Here is a 14,332-nt window from a genome sequence, read left to right on the forward strand (position 1 = left end):
CCCATACTGACCAGTCCAGTGACATGTTGTATATTGATGGGTTTCCCCTCCTATTCAAAGTAAAAATCGACCGTTTGTATTTTTTGTTGTCTTTGGCGCTAGGCATGGGTCGGTATGAGGCTCTCATGGTGTCGTAATCTTGAGTTAAATACCAAGGTTTCTTATCAAGGTATTTAGATAGAAACACAAAGCAAAAAATGTAGGTTATTCTTATTACTGCAGTAATAATAATTTTATATCCAGTTTTAAGAAAATATACACAATTAATATATTAACAGCACTTAACATAAGCAGAATAAGCCAATATTAGCCGACAAATTAGTCAGCTTTAGCGTACCAAACGTAGTTTTAAAACAGTTTTCTTTTTTCTTTAAATGTTTTGCATACCGTCGAAATCAGATATTTACATTCACTGGATAACAGCACACAACCATCTGTCTCATTGTGTGGCATTAAATCATACAATTTTTCAGTGTCTAAGACCAGTTAGATGTGCCAAATTTATTTCAATTTGCTAAATGCCAGAAATGTAAGTCAGACTTTTGCAGCTCGTTAATTTCTCTTGTTGTTCCCAGTTGTACAGAATTTATGACATTGATCCTCCAAATGAGGCACAAAGTTGCATAAGGCTAAGACAGGAATGGTTTGGATGAAAGAGGAATGTATTGTAGTCTTCTTTTAGCCAGCTGACTACAGTAACAGCTGCTTTTACACTGTAACCTTAAAAAAAAACAACCTCGACACCAGAAACCAACCCATGCCTAATTGGCACTGAGATGAGAGTGTTTTTTTTTTACAAAATCGACCTTTTTTTAAACTCAGAAAAGGATCAAAATGATAAATTATAGCTTTTAAATATGTTAGGGTATACCTTGTTTTCATGAGTTACTTTCTTTTTTGTTTTTATTTATTTTTTTTACTCTTTTGTTGGTTTGCTACTTTACCTCTAATAATAGAAATAAACAAGTTTAGAAGTATTACAATGTTTTGCATGATTGTAATTTGCAGCTGTCCACATGCATAGAAGTCCCCATTTGACTTGATTCATATAATAACGACTAGCAGATAAAGTCTAAAACTTAATGTCTCTGAAGCAAGTTAACCTCCGACATGAAAGGAGAATGCAGAAGATAAAGAATTTTGTTTATGAACCAAGTTGACCACATGCCTTTTGTTACCCTGGTTTGTTATTCCAACTAGGAGCCCTGCAGATAGAGCACAGTGAGGAACCGGACCAGGGAAAGTACGAATGTGTGGCAACGAACAACGACGGGACTCGCTATTCTGCCCCGGCTAATCTTTACGTCAGAGGTAGGAAACAGCCTCCATGCTTTTTTTCGCCAAACATTAGTATCACACTGCCTTTAAAACCTGATAAGGAGCGATTAAATCGCCACATTGTCTGCAAGGGTCCGTGTGCTATGAGGTCACTGTAAGTATGCTCTATTACAGTTTATTTTCTGTTCCTTGCACTTGCCTTACCTTCACTGTTTTGAACCTACGGTATCTGCTCTGCTATGTGTTTCCGGTCCATTTCCGTTGATTATCCCGAGCCTAACACCAGTGGCGAGACTGCTTGCAGCATTTATCTACTAATTGCTTTTAAAAAGCTGACTGCTGGAGTTGGTGGAGGGAGTGAACGGACCTCCTTCATCAGCTCCAGCTGTGAAAAGATCCTTTTCTTTCCTCCTTCCTACTGATAAACACTAAGGCACCTGTAATCCCATTACTGAGGATGCAACTTAAAAGAATCAAGAAGCTGCAGTTAATTTTACTCTACGGGTATTTTGAAATACACCTCTGTTCATGCAGCAGCCTGAACAGAGCTGTTAGGTTTTATCCTTAACTTATAATTTACTCTGGTTAAACAGGACTTGGTAATCCTTCATTTTACCTCACATTAGTTGAGCACAGTTAATTTAAAATATTATCAAATATACTTTAAAATGGCTAGCAGAAGAATGTATTTTCTTTCCTTCTAGGAGCTTTCGGGTGATGGTTCTCTTCACCTTTTAACCCAGTTTAAAGTCGTGTTTGCTTTCTCATTTCAGACGCTATGGCCATTTACGATTTTTAAACCTGCTTTTATTGGGCCTTCTATCACCTCACTGATAGTGAAGACCTTACTTCTGAGCTTTAGATGTCTCAGGGGACAATAATGTTACATTTATCCCCTTTGTGTAAAAAAAAGACTTTTGGTCTTTTTGTGCACACCATGAAATGTTTAGTATCGACCATGTATCAATTCCTACTGACCTTAGGGATGTTTTGGGATCTGTAAGAAAGAGAATTCAAAAAAATAAAGCTTACTTCTGAGGCAAAATCATCTTTTTTTTATATCAGTTGCAACAACAAAATGTATAGTAGTTGGTGTCTTTTTTTTTTAGTTCTTAATCTGTGATAGTTGCAGCAAAATGTCACTTTGTACATACAAAATTTATTAACTCAGCCCCTTTTAGGCTAAGACATCTGTTTTCTCTCCATCTCCTTTCTTAAGCACAACTGATGGTGCAGTGACACCAATTTGTAAAACAGAAACCATTTGTGTCAGTTTAGAGTTTATGTTGAACACGGTTATAATGATGCCTTAAGACTTTCTTGATGATCACTTTAGAAGAAATAAAAATAATTGCAAAAGGTAGCATTATCCACTATAAATGTTGTCTAGTACCCTGAGAGATACTCTAGAATGCAATTAAATAACCCTCTATTCGTCCATCTGTGTTTGAAACTTGCTTTGTTGCAGCAGCCTAGAGAAATACCAGTTTAAAAAAAAAGAAAAAAAAAAAGTCATTAAAAATAAATCAACAACAAAAAGAAAAAATTAATTGGAATGAAAGAGTAGGTATTGTAAATATTAAATGTTAATGCAAAAATGCACAAATTCAGAATAAATACTTTAAAACATTTTTTGGAAAACTGAAACATATACAGAGATAAATCTGTGTGATAAACACTTTCCCTCCATTTTTTTTTTTTTTTTGCCCATACTTGATAGAAAGGACGAGGAACAAAACTGAACAGATTTTCCAAATTAGACAAAAACCAAAATGGCTAAAAATGTGAAACTTTTACTCCTCAGGTTTGATACTGTTACCTACTGAAACCTAAGGCTGTTCTTTGAACCCAGTGACATTACTTAACTATCTTGTTTTTCCTGGTAAAATGACGACATCGAGGGTATTGCTTGCCAGACGTGTCCTATTACAAGTTTAGTGTGCTCGCCACTTGTCCCTCCTGCCAGGCTGCACTGCTGTTGTACCATTAGAAATCCAAACTCTTCCCACTGTTGGTGAAAAACAAGCTGACAGTTCTTCAACTTTCTGTTTGTCATTACCATTTCTATTCTTGCATTAGTTTGATGTGGGATGCCCTGTTAAATATCAGTAAAAACACATGTGTGAACCTGTAGGAGAGAGAATGCTGATAGTCTGTGATGACCATTAGCCAACTGTTGTGCAGCCATGGAAAACCTCTGACTCTGAGAAAGCAAATGAAAAGGAGACATAGTTTTTATGTTTTCTTGGGAAGCTAATCAAATGGTTTAGGGTCTCAAACTTCAGTCCTCACAGGCTGGTGTGCTGAGACACTTTGACAAGTCTTTACTTCAACACACTAGAATCAAAAAATATTGTTGTTGGGACTCCAGAGACAAAATGACAAAATGAAACAATGGAGCAACACAATTTAAGTGTTTTGGACATCAGTCCTCAAGAACTGGAGTTTGAGACCACTGGCTTTGGGTACAACACAGTCTATAAGTGAGTAAATGCTACTTCAAACGTTTTAGCTCCGACAAGGTGTCGCTGTTGGTGTTGGGGAGATTCACAGGTCCTTAAGGTCCTCCGAAATGTTTTCCACAGCTTTTGAGCACCTGAAACATGGCCTTCTTACTGTCTGTGTTTCCCTTGTTTTTTCTCCTTCCCTTATTTCATTTTGTTCTGCATCCAAAATCCCTACATCCTTCAGAGCTACGAGAAGGTTGGTGTGCTTTTTACTTCTTCAACAAGTTACTTTTTATGGCAATCGATTTTCTTTATTTTCATCACCAAAAAGGAAATCACATCTTCCAGACATTGAAGCAAACATTCTTCCATTGGTTTTGCTATTGCCTCAGCATATTGTTTTTTTTTTGTCACACATTCAGTGTTGTTGTTCCTGTAGAGACTGTCCCTTGCTCTGTGTCAGAATTCATGACCGTCCAACAGGTGGCACATGTTGTTAACCTGGAGGCGGAACAGTGGGAGGTTGATTTTTGCATCTGCTTGACTGTCTGTTTGCATGCTCACTTGCTAACGTCTGACCCTCCCAGCCCTTTACCACGACAGTGTTCCTGCTTGGGTTTACTCCTAGCTTACAGAAAATCTGGCTCGAGGAAGAACGGGGCTTACTCTGCATGCAGACATTCAAACATCTTTGCAAGTGTTTCCCATAGATTGACATATGTTCAAGAATTTAAACTAAAGTCGAGTGCCAGGCTGTAAAAACAATTCCACCCGCAGCGATTATGTACTGAGGATGTTACTGCTGGAGAAGTCGTGAAAGAATGATACATTCAGACCCTTATCCACAAGTCTTGACAAATGTAATGATATTCAAATGAGCAGGATAATATTATGTCTGTGGGGAGCGCAATCCAATTGGATATTAATTAAATATTGAGCGAGAGAAACGTTGTATTTAATAATGCAGTCAGTTCCCTTCGATTTCCTCTCCGGAGAGCTCTTTTCAGAGCGGGCTTCGAGAATTGGCAGCAGGAAGCACATGACGATGCGATAGCAGAGTAAAGCTAACGCATCCTCAGGTTAGAGACATTGAAACTAGAGGATCTTATGGATTATGTGAAAATATTTTTTTGTTTTCTTTATTTTAAAAACATTTGTGGTCCATTTTGTAAATACTAGCAGTAACACTGAGCTCACCAGTACATATGAACCCATCCTTGAAGCTTGTCTGTTTTGTTTGCTTCTGTGTTCCATTATCCACTTTATTTGGTGATCCTAACCAAGTGAAGATGCTCAGAAGCAGCACAACTAGTCTATTTTCAAAAGAAATTTCTTATGCCTGTTTGAACTGCTAAGGCAACATTTTGACCATGTTTGAAGCAGTTTTCCTTTTTCATTTTGTCCCCAACAACCCCATATTCCTGTTTGCATGATGGGATTTCTTTCACCTCCAAAAATCCTTGAAGTCAACTTTGTGTCCATGATGTTCTACAGTTTTGTCCAGCTAAAAGTTGTTCATCTTTCTTCTTTAGTGTATTATTTATTATGTGCATCCACTGTTATAGTCAGATGTTATACATTCATAAACCCATATTGGAGTCTATATAGTTTGGAATTTCAGCACATTGGACTTAAATAAAAGAAAAATATGCTTTTATTACAGCCTAAAAGCTGCAAAGGTCAACTGAACTTTAACATACAGAGAAAATCCTGGTGTTCATGGAGGTCAGGGACCACAATCTTGCATTAATGAATCAAATCTGCAAATATTTGAGATCCCCACAAAAAAATTCTTATAACTGTCTATTTTAAAATGCCATTCACCAAATATACATTAAAATGCATTATTAGCACTATTACGGAAGCTAACGTTTATGGTTATTTTCATCTCTGCTTTTGGGGTTACAGTCAATCAACGCCAAGGAAAATAAATGCTGTTCCTAGATTGGCTGCTTTGTAAAAGCCAGCCAATAGTCTGTCAAGTAGAAATGTGCAGAACTGTTTCAGCTTCCAGTCTACTTAAAATTCTATGAATAAGTAAATTTTCCAAATCTGCAAAATGTAAATCCACAAATACTCAATCACAAATAGACAGGCATCCACTGTTTGCCTTGAGTGTTTCATGTTTTTTCTATGACGCGTTTTTCCTGAAACTCTTCCATTGTAGTCCTTTATGTCCCTTCACAGTTAGTAGGGTTATCCTTTGCAAACCCTTAAACGGATACCTCACCTGGAGTATGTAACACTCTTGGCATCTACATTTAGTAGAAATCTAGATTATAGTTTGTCCTGGAGGCTAAAACCAATGGCCTGTCTGAAAAGGGGCCAAGACCACAGAAGACTTCCAAGCTTTTAAAACAGCTTTTACCTCATAAATCTCATAGCGGTTTGGATAAATGCTATTTCATAAAGCTAAAAGGCCATAATTACATTGGATTGGGTGATTAGAAAAAAGAAGTGCAGTGTAAATTTGAACAAAATAGCCTTCACATAAACTGCTTTAATATTTTTGCTCTTTATGTGGCTTTGCTTCTGTATCCGACTATTACTCTGACTGGAAACACTTTTTATGTTCCATGTTTTACAGGAAAGTCTTTGGTGATGTGCCACCTCCAATTTCCATTTCCTCTGTAAAAAATTAAAAATAACTAAATCCTTGGATTCCCCACGAATGACCATCCATTGCAAACATAAGTTTAGTTTTACAGTTCATGTAGTGCAGTAAACAGGCTATGACGTTTTTGATGTAGATGTTTTAAGACAGGAGAAGTGTGCTTAGGTCTCTTCCCCTCTTAGACTTGGCCTTAAGTTTTCCCTCCCTGGCCATCTAATTTGGGTTCGAGTCAAGTTGGCACTTCTAATGTTTGCTAACACATTATTGCAAATAACCTTTTAAGTTTTTAAACTACATCTTTAATTCACCAACAGTTGGTACACATTATGTTCACTCATTCTTATGCACACATTTTTGAGGTTCATTAAAACCTTCCTGTTAAAGTGTGAGACATAAAAGTGTTTCTGATATCTTCTAGGCCTACTTTCAAACATTTTTTTGCTCCTATGATGAGAGCAAAAAAACCCAGCTACATAGCAGAATTGCCTTGTTTTTTTTTGTTTTTTTTAATCTTTTGTAAGCTGGTTGAGTTCTAAAGGGGAAATGCATAACATCTGACAGTCCTGTGTTTTGTTTGCACTGAACCTTAAAATAATCCACAAAAAATGTTGACTTCTGGCTATTCTATGTGTTGTTCTGATATTTGTAATCAGAACAAATGGTATGTAAGAATCAGTTTGTGTCTAAAAGTTGTTTCTTCGCATACAATTGCCTGGCAACAGTATTTATGTACAAATCCGATGCTGTATTTTGTACATAGTGCTCATATTGGTGTTCACCCATTCACCATTACCTTTACAGCTTGGATAAAATTTGCTTAAAAGGTGTCTTTACGGATGATATAAAACAGTTTTCATTTGAATTCTGCAGATAAAATCGCAATCTCCGAGCAATCAAACCCTTTGGAAACTACTACGAAGGATTTGATTTGTTTTATATCCATTAATTTTTTTCTTGGTTGGTTGTTCTAAACCTGGTAATTCCTTTTCAGTACGGCGAGTCCCACCCCGATTCTCCATCCCACCGACAGACAATGAGATCATGCCTGGTGGCAGCGTGAATATCACGTGTGTAGCTGTGGGCTCGCCCATGCCGTACGTCAAGTGGATGCTGGGCGCTGAGGATCTCACCCCGGAGGACGACATGCCCATTGGACGCAACGTCTTGGAGCTCACGGATGTGCGACAGTCGGCCAACTACACTTGTGTTGCCATGTCAACACTTGGGGTGATAGAAGCGATGGCCCAGATAACAGTAAAAGGTAAACATGCTGATTAAGATGGGTAGGATTTTACTAATGTTATTTAAAAATAAATAACATGCTATAATTGTTCAAACTGCTGTATTACATTGTCCAGAAGCAAAGTTAAATCTGCGTATTGAAGACGTTTAATCTCAATAATATATCAATTGGTAAGATTTGCTTTTCTCTAAGGCATGTAGCTCAGATTCCTGAAGACGCTGTTATTTCAAAGTTACTCGCTAACAAAGACAGCAACCGTACCTATGACTTGATTTATGAATTGCTGATTTATGGTTAAAGTTGTGTAAGCAGGAAGAATTTATTTGCAAAAAAAAAAATTCAGTATAGGATTCCAGTTAAGCAGTAAAGCAGAAAATGTCTTTAGGATAAGATTTGGGGGGAAAAAAGCAGTATCTTACCAAAAATCTAATAGAACATACATAATACCTTTTTAGAAAACCAATTTTATAAAACAAAAAGAACTATTAAGTGATTTGGAAAAGCTTAATCAATTAGTAATAGGACAGTGTCTAGTGCCCTCTAGAAAGTTTGAACAGTGTTTCATGTTTAAAGGCACATACCGTATTTTTCGGACTATAAGCCGCCACTTTTTCCCCACACTTTGAACCATGCGGCTTTTCTGTAGATTTTTCTTCAACCGCCAGGGGGCTCTTTAGCAGGAAGTGAATCGTTGGAAGTCAAAATTGGAAATCAAAGAAGAAAGCGCTGATTTTCATTCTAGAACAAGCACATGCTAGCAGTAGGGATGATGGAGCAATGTTTTCAAATTCATCCCCCCTCATTATAGAAACCACACGAAGAAGTTCATATGATGCAGCTTTTAAGTTGAAGGCTATCGATCTGGCAGTAGATTTATCACTGCCAGATCAAGCAGATTTATCAAGGACGCTCCCCTCGGCTTATAGCCCGGTGCGACTTATATATGTATGTTTCCAGTTTGTTCTTTTTTGTTTTTTTGTTTTTTTTTACTGTGGGTACGGCTTATATCGAGGTGCGCTCTGTAGTCCGGAAAATACGATAGTTAGTCTTCAGATAACATAATGTGTTTGACTGATTTGAAAGCCTGCATTTTCTTCATATAATTTTTTTTTTTAAGAAAATGACAATGTTCTAAATATGATATGTTTTAAACACAGTGATGATTCAGATTGAGTGGTTGGAGTAAAATAAATCATGGAAAAGTAGTTAAGTATGTATGCGTCAATCACAATGTTCTTAGGACTTTCTGAGTTGCCATTTCTGGAATTATGCTAATGAAAGATATATAAGTTAATCACTTTTCAGAATGTTAAGAATGTTGATCATCTTCACTTCATACTAAGATTGAACAGTTTTGTCTGGTAACTTGGATGTTGTTTGATATTCAGAAAACATTCAAGTAGAGGCTATTGTTAGAAATGTACCCACCTCTCTCTGTCAAAACAAGCCAATTTCAAAGCTTTTCTTAAAACTCTGGCACCAGACTTGGAACATATGATACAAGCTTAAGATTATAGCAAAGTGCTTATCTGTCAGACAGAGAACTACAAAGTAACGAGCTCCCTGTTTCTAAAAGGAGGGGTACAAAGTAGTGTCTACTTTTTGGTGCAGAAATAATAATCATTTGTCCCTTGTAATATACCAGAATGACAACCCAGATAGCGCTGCCACATTCACATGCACACAAGGGATAGACTTCAGCCTGCAAACTCGCTCACAGTTTGTTTTTCTGAGACAAAACATGAAGATATTAGTCACAATATACCAGCGTGGCAGAGGCTTCCCCCAGTAGTCTGCTTCAGATGGCATATAAACACGATCTATTGCTCTGATATCCTTTGCTGTGCGCCACGGTGTGGAGAATTAAAGCAATAAATTTACCTGTTTAATTATTAAGGTGATCTAAAGAAATCTAAAGATTAACAACATAAACAACGGCTCTGTAAAATGCTGAAAGCAGACAATGCAAGAAACTGTGGCTTCAGAAATAAATTACAGAGATAAAGTTTTCTGATATTTCCCATATATTTGTATTTTTATTAATATTTATGAAATAATTGTCACTGCAGCACTACCCAAGGCTCCTGGCACTCCGGTGGTGACTGAGCGCACAGCCACCAGCATCACGCTGACTTGGGACTCTGGCAACCCCGAGCCAGTGTCCTACTACATCATCCAACACAAATCCAAGTACTCTGATGACCTGTACAAGGAGATAGATGGTGTTGCCACCACCCGGTACAGCGTGGGCGGCCTTAGCCCCTACTCCGACTACGAGTTCAGGGTGGTGGCTGTGAACAACATTGGACGAGGGCCGCCCAGCGAGAGCATCGAGGCCAAAACAGCAGAGCAGGCCCCGAGCACCGCGCCGAGGCAGGTTCGAGGCCACATGATGAGCGCGACCACGGCGGTCATCCAATGGGACGAGCCGGAGGAGCCCAACGGGCAAATCATGGGCTATAGGGTGTACTACACCATGGATTACAGCCAGCATGTTAATGTCTGGGAGAAGCAGATAGTTCGGGGGTCTAACTTCGTCACCATCCAGGGCCTCATCCCGAATAAGACCTACTACATCAAAGTGTTGGCCTTCACCTCTGTGGGCGACGGACCCCTTTCTCCTGAGCTGCAAATCATCGCCAAGACTGGAGGTGGGTTTGGTGCCAGTGACGAATCAGTTTGTACCTACTTTGACAATTGATGAAGTATGGAAGCGTGCTGTATGGAAAGGTGGATCGAAAACTCCATTACACAGTATTTTCCAGCAAGACGGAAATTAGAGTTATTCTGGTTTGATCTATGATCACTGACTGAGTCAACTTAAGTGATAGGATGTAAATTAACGTCAAATTATTTTTCTTAAATAATTGATAAAAGGGTTTCACGAAAATACCAAAAGTAAAATAAAAAACTGATGCGCAAGATATTGTTACACAGGCTCTTACAACATTGGAGCAGCAAGCAGTAGCAGAGCTGACTGATAGTGGTGCAGAACCAGATGACAGAAACCACTCTCCAACTCAAAAATGATTGGATATGCTTGTCAATAATATAAAAACATCATGCAAACCTATTTAAAAAAACAAGCCAGCATTTCTTAACCAAAGTAGCCGTTCCTGAATGCGATGATCCCCAGCAAGTGGCCTCACAAACTGCTTTCATAGCTACATAACACATTTCCCACAATTCAGATGATACAGAGCTGTGACTGCATCCTTTGGTGAGTGAGGGGCTTACCAGGAGTGGGTTGAATTCAACTCCCCTAACCACCTCAGTCCTTTAACAAAACACAGAGACTGCATAAGGGGGTCTTAATCCCACCTTGGAGTGTTTATGGAAAGTGTTGGAGAGTTTTTATTCAATATGTTCTAAATTAGTTCATAATAATACAGTAATGAAAAACATAATGTTAAAAGACTAGAAACCCCTTATATGCCATATATTTTATTCAGTAATAAAACAATAATAACAATATTGTATATTTGAGGATGGCATAGTGGTATCTATGAAACTGACATCCCTCTGGGCTGTAACCATTCCACTGTTGTGTCCACAAGTGTGACTGAAATCCCAATGAATTGTGTGTAATGTGGCTCATAATGAACTCATTTCTTTGTTCCCAGTTCCCTCCCAGCCGACTGACTTTAAAGGAGAAGCCAAATCAGAAACAAGCATTTTGCTTTCATGGAATGCTCCGGCCCAGACGGGACTGGAAAACCAAGTGACCGGATATGAGCTCACGTACAGAAAGAAGGACGACAAAGATGAGGTAATTACTTACAATTACCTCATCATTTCTCAGTTTGCATTTCAAGTCTACTTGCACATAAGAAATATTCTGAATCTATCCAGATTTTGCATAACAATATCAAGGCTGCAGTTGTTTTAATAGTGTTTTTAAGAGTTGCTTGCTACCCTCCTTAATTACTTACAGTACGGCTGTTAGTTTAACACTGCTGCGAGTAATTAACGGCATAATTGGCAACTTTTTCTCCTCTTTCTCCTCAAGCATTTTTATTTTTATGAGTTTGACATTTGGAGATTGTGGCTTGCAGTAGTGATTTAATTTTCCTTTGAATTATCATTGCAATATTAAACAATAAAAAGAGGAATGAGGGAAAATGTATTTTTCTATTTCAACACTCCCGGATATAAACAAAGTACATGTGTATCCTTGTAAAAGCTCAGTCCTGGTCTTATCTGACTGTACCACGCGGTTCAAGCTTCGAAATCAAATTTTACACTTATACATTGGTAATGGTAGGGCAGCAAAATCTGTTTCCTGGTATCCTAACCATTTGGTATAAAGTCAGTATCTGATGGTTGAGACTTGATGACCCCAAGATCTCACTGCTTCCTGCTGTTTTCTAATGTCAAGCTTTGGGGATTTTTAAACTCCTTAAACTGATTCGCTTGTCACTTTATAGTAGATGCTCTTAATAAAGATTTTAGTAAGTTTAGGCAAGTAGCTATTTTCTTTTAGCCATTACGTCTAATTTTCAGATCAACACACAGCTGCTTTACTTGCACACCATGTTCTCTTGTATTGCCTGAAAGAAATGAATTTCTCTGTTGCATCATATTTACTCTCCAACAAAAACGGATAATCATAATTCACTAGATAAAAGTCCCTCAATGCTCTTATTAAGTTAAAATACCAAAGTATAGAAAAGAAAATGCGTCATTTATATTCAATTTAAATTGTTTGTGACGCCAACATTTTTGCCAACAATTAAATTTTTTTTTTTTAACGTTGGATTCTTTCCACCACAAAATAAATGTGCTCAGATTTAAGATCAGATTATACTTCTGCAATAAAATATTAATTAATTTTTAAGGTTTTTTTTACTTTGCTAGGTGTACAGTGTAAAAGAAGAATTCCTTGGTGCTGTTGAAAAAGTTTTATGTATAAGATGAATTCTTCCATGTGTCTGCAGATGTTGGACTGATTTTGATGGAGTTCTTAGGTGTTTACGAAATCTCAACGGTCTTCTCTACCACTGTTTTCATATATCCACCAGAATGCTAAACCACTGACACTTCTTGATATACAAAGCTATTCTTGGGATTCTACCTGCATACATGCTAAGCCGCATCAATTACAAACACTGAGGGGTTTCACATCAGACCTCTCTTTGTCCTGAGGGTTTTAGTGTAGATGCTTTTTATACTTCAGGTGTACGATTTTATGTTTGAAATTGTGTCAAAAGCTGTTTCTGTTAGAAGTGCACCAATTGCAGTTTTTGGCCTTTAGAAACAAACTGCCGATCTTTAGAAAGCCTGACCTGCTGATTCCAATTTTGACCGATTTTACCAATTTTGTTCTTAGTTGTCAGGTGTTAAAAGGTCACAATACACCTTCAATGTTCCAATCTTATTTTATTGAAATTCATTGAATACCATGAAATAATACAAACTTGTCTAGGCTGCAGGAAATTTTAGAGCATTCCTGTCCAAACTACTACATTAACTAATCAAAGAAAAAAAAAGAAAAGTCTTTCATTTTTCACATGAAAGAAAAACTTGCACAACAGGTTAAGCTGTAGACCTGTTTTGAGCCTTGACCTTGATTGCTGTGCCCCTTGTTTCCATGCTGGTCTCTTTGCCAGAATCTACTTGTAAAAGAGGTTCCATGTGTTAATGAGTGTTTCATAGCCAGGTAAAGAAGAAATAAAATGACAGAAGACCAAACTGTCTTCACAGAAACGGATCAGCTTCGAACCGACAACCACATACCTGCTGAAGGACTTGAAGCCCTTCACCACGTACACTTTTCGTCTGGCCGCCCGTAGTAAACATGGAATTGGAGCTTACACCAGTGACATCTCTGCAGAAACTCCACAGACGCGTAGGTGTTCTTCTTTACCTGACCAAGTTCAAACTATCTGGGAACAAACGTGTTTCAAATGCATTTTTCTTTGAAGTCCAAACATCTCAAAAGGGCGGAGATGTCAGTTATGCCTTTTGGTTTGCTTTTTCTTTTTTTTATCTATTAATGTTTGATGCATTTGAAAAATGTTTAAATCGAAGTTTGCAGATTGAAAAAAGGAAAACTGTGCAGCATTCCTTGTAATGGCTGTACTGACAGCCAACTGGGCTTTCTGCAAAGTCACTAGAATGGTTTACAAAAGCCCCTGCTCCTCTGCTTTGTTGTGCACAAAACAGTTTTGTGTAAAATTAATGCTCAAGTTCCTGAATTATTTATGCTAACGTCCACATATGTGTGAGTTTTATAATAATAAAACGGAGTGAAATGGAGCTTTGGAAACCATGTCTCCTGAAGCTGCCTGGCAGCCAAGACCAGGAGAATAAAGGTTTAGTTTGAGCTTTCTATGCAGCTACATGTTTAAAGACAAAAGGTTAAATCTCAAACTTGCTTGTTCTTTAATTCGCCATTTAAATTTTACAGAGAATTTCTGAGTTGCATCAGCATAGAAAGCTCAAAGCAACATTCTAGTTAGAGACATTCCCACCTCCTAAAAACCTCAGATTTATGTTGAAACAGACGAAAATAGACGTTTATATTCTGCTACTTTCTCCAAAAGCATCCAGCTTTTCATATCAGTTCACAGAATAGAAAAATCAAACCGATCAGTTTCTGTTGGGGTTTTTTTGAGTTTGGACTTTCAGCATAAATCTGAGGGGTCCGACAGTCAGAGGCAGGTAATCAGGTGGGTATAGACACTCAGAAATTTAAATCCTGCGAAGATATTAAAGAAGAGAAACTCATGCATGCCAATGTTGTCAGAA

The 14,332-nt window shown here is 37.8% G+C and overlaps 1 protein-coding gene across 43 annotated transcripts in view; it reads left to right on the top strand.

Moving 5' to 3' along the window:
- The window catches only part of LOC114157924 (protein tyrosine phosphatase receptor type D), a 455,035-nt gene that overhangs the window by 393,202 nt on the left and 47,501 nt on the right, over positions 1 to 14,332 (top strand). For 29 of the 43 annotated variants that reach the window (XM_028039112.1, XM_028039110.1, XM_028039113.1 and 26 more), the window contains 6 exons: positions 1,201 to 1,311; positions 3,970 to 3,981; positions 7,331 to 7,600; positions 9,652 to 10,233; positions 11,206 to 11,351; positions 13,286 to 13,430. In XM_028039112.1, coding sequence (XP_027894913.1) covers positions 1,201 to 1,311; positions 3,970 to 3,981; positions 7,331 to 7,600; positions 9,652 to 10,233; positions 11,206 to 11,351; positions 13,286 to 13,430 — 1,266 coding nt within the window. The remainder of the gene's footprint in view (positions 1 to 1,200; positions 1,312 to 3,969; positions 3,982 to 7,330; positions 7,601 to 9,651; positions 10,234 to 11,205; positions 11,352 to 13,285; positions 13,431 to 14,332) is intronic. The other 14 variants (XM_028039111.1, XM_028039114.1, XM_028039117.1 and 11 more) reach the window with 1 other exon arrangement.

This window comes from Xiphophorus couchianus, chromosome 14 (assembly GCF_001444195.1).
Source record: "Xiphophorus couchianus chromosome 14, X_couchianus-1.0, whole genome shotgun sequence".
In the NCBI taxonomy this organism is placed as follows: domain Eukaryota; kingdom Metazoa; phylum Chordata; class Actinopteri; order Cyprinodontiformes; family Poeciliidae; genus Xiphophorus; species Xiphophorus couchianus.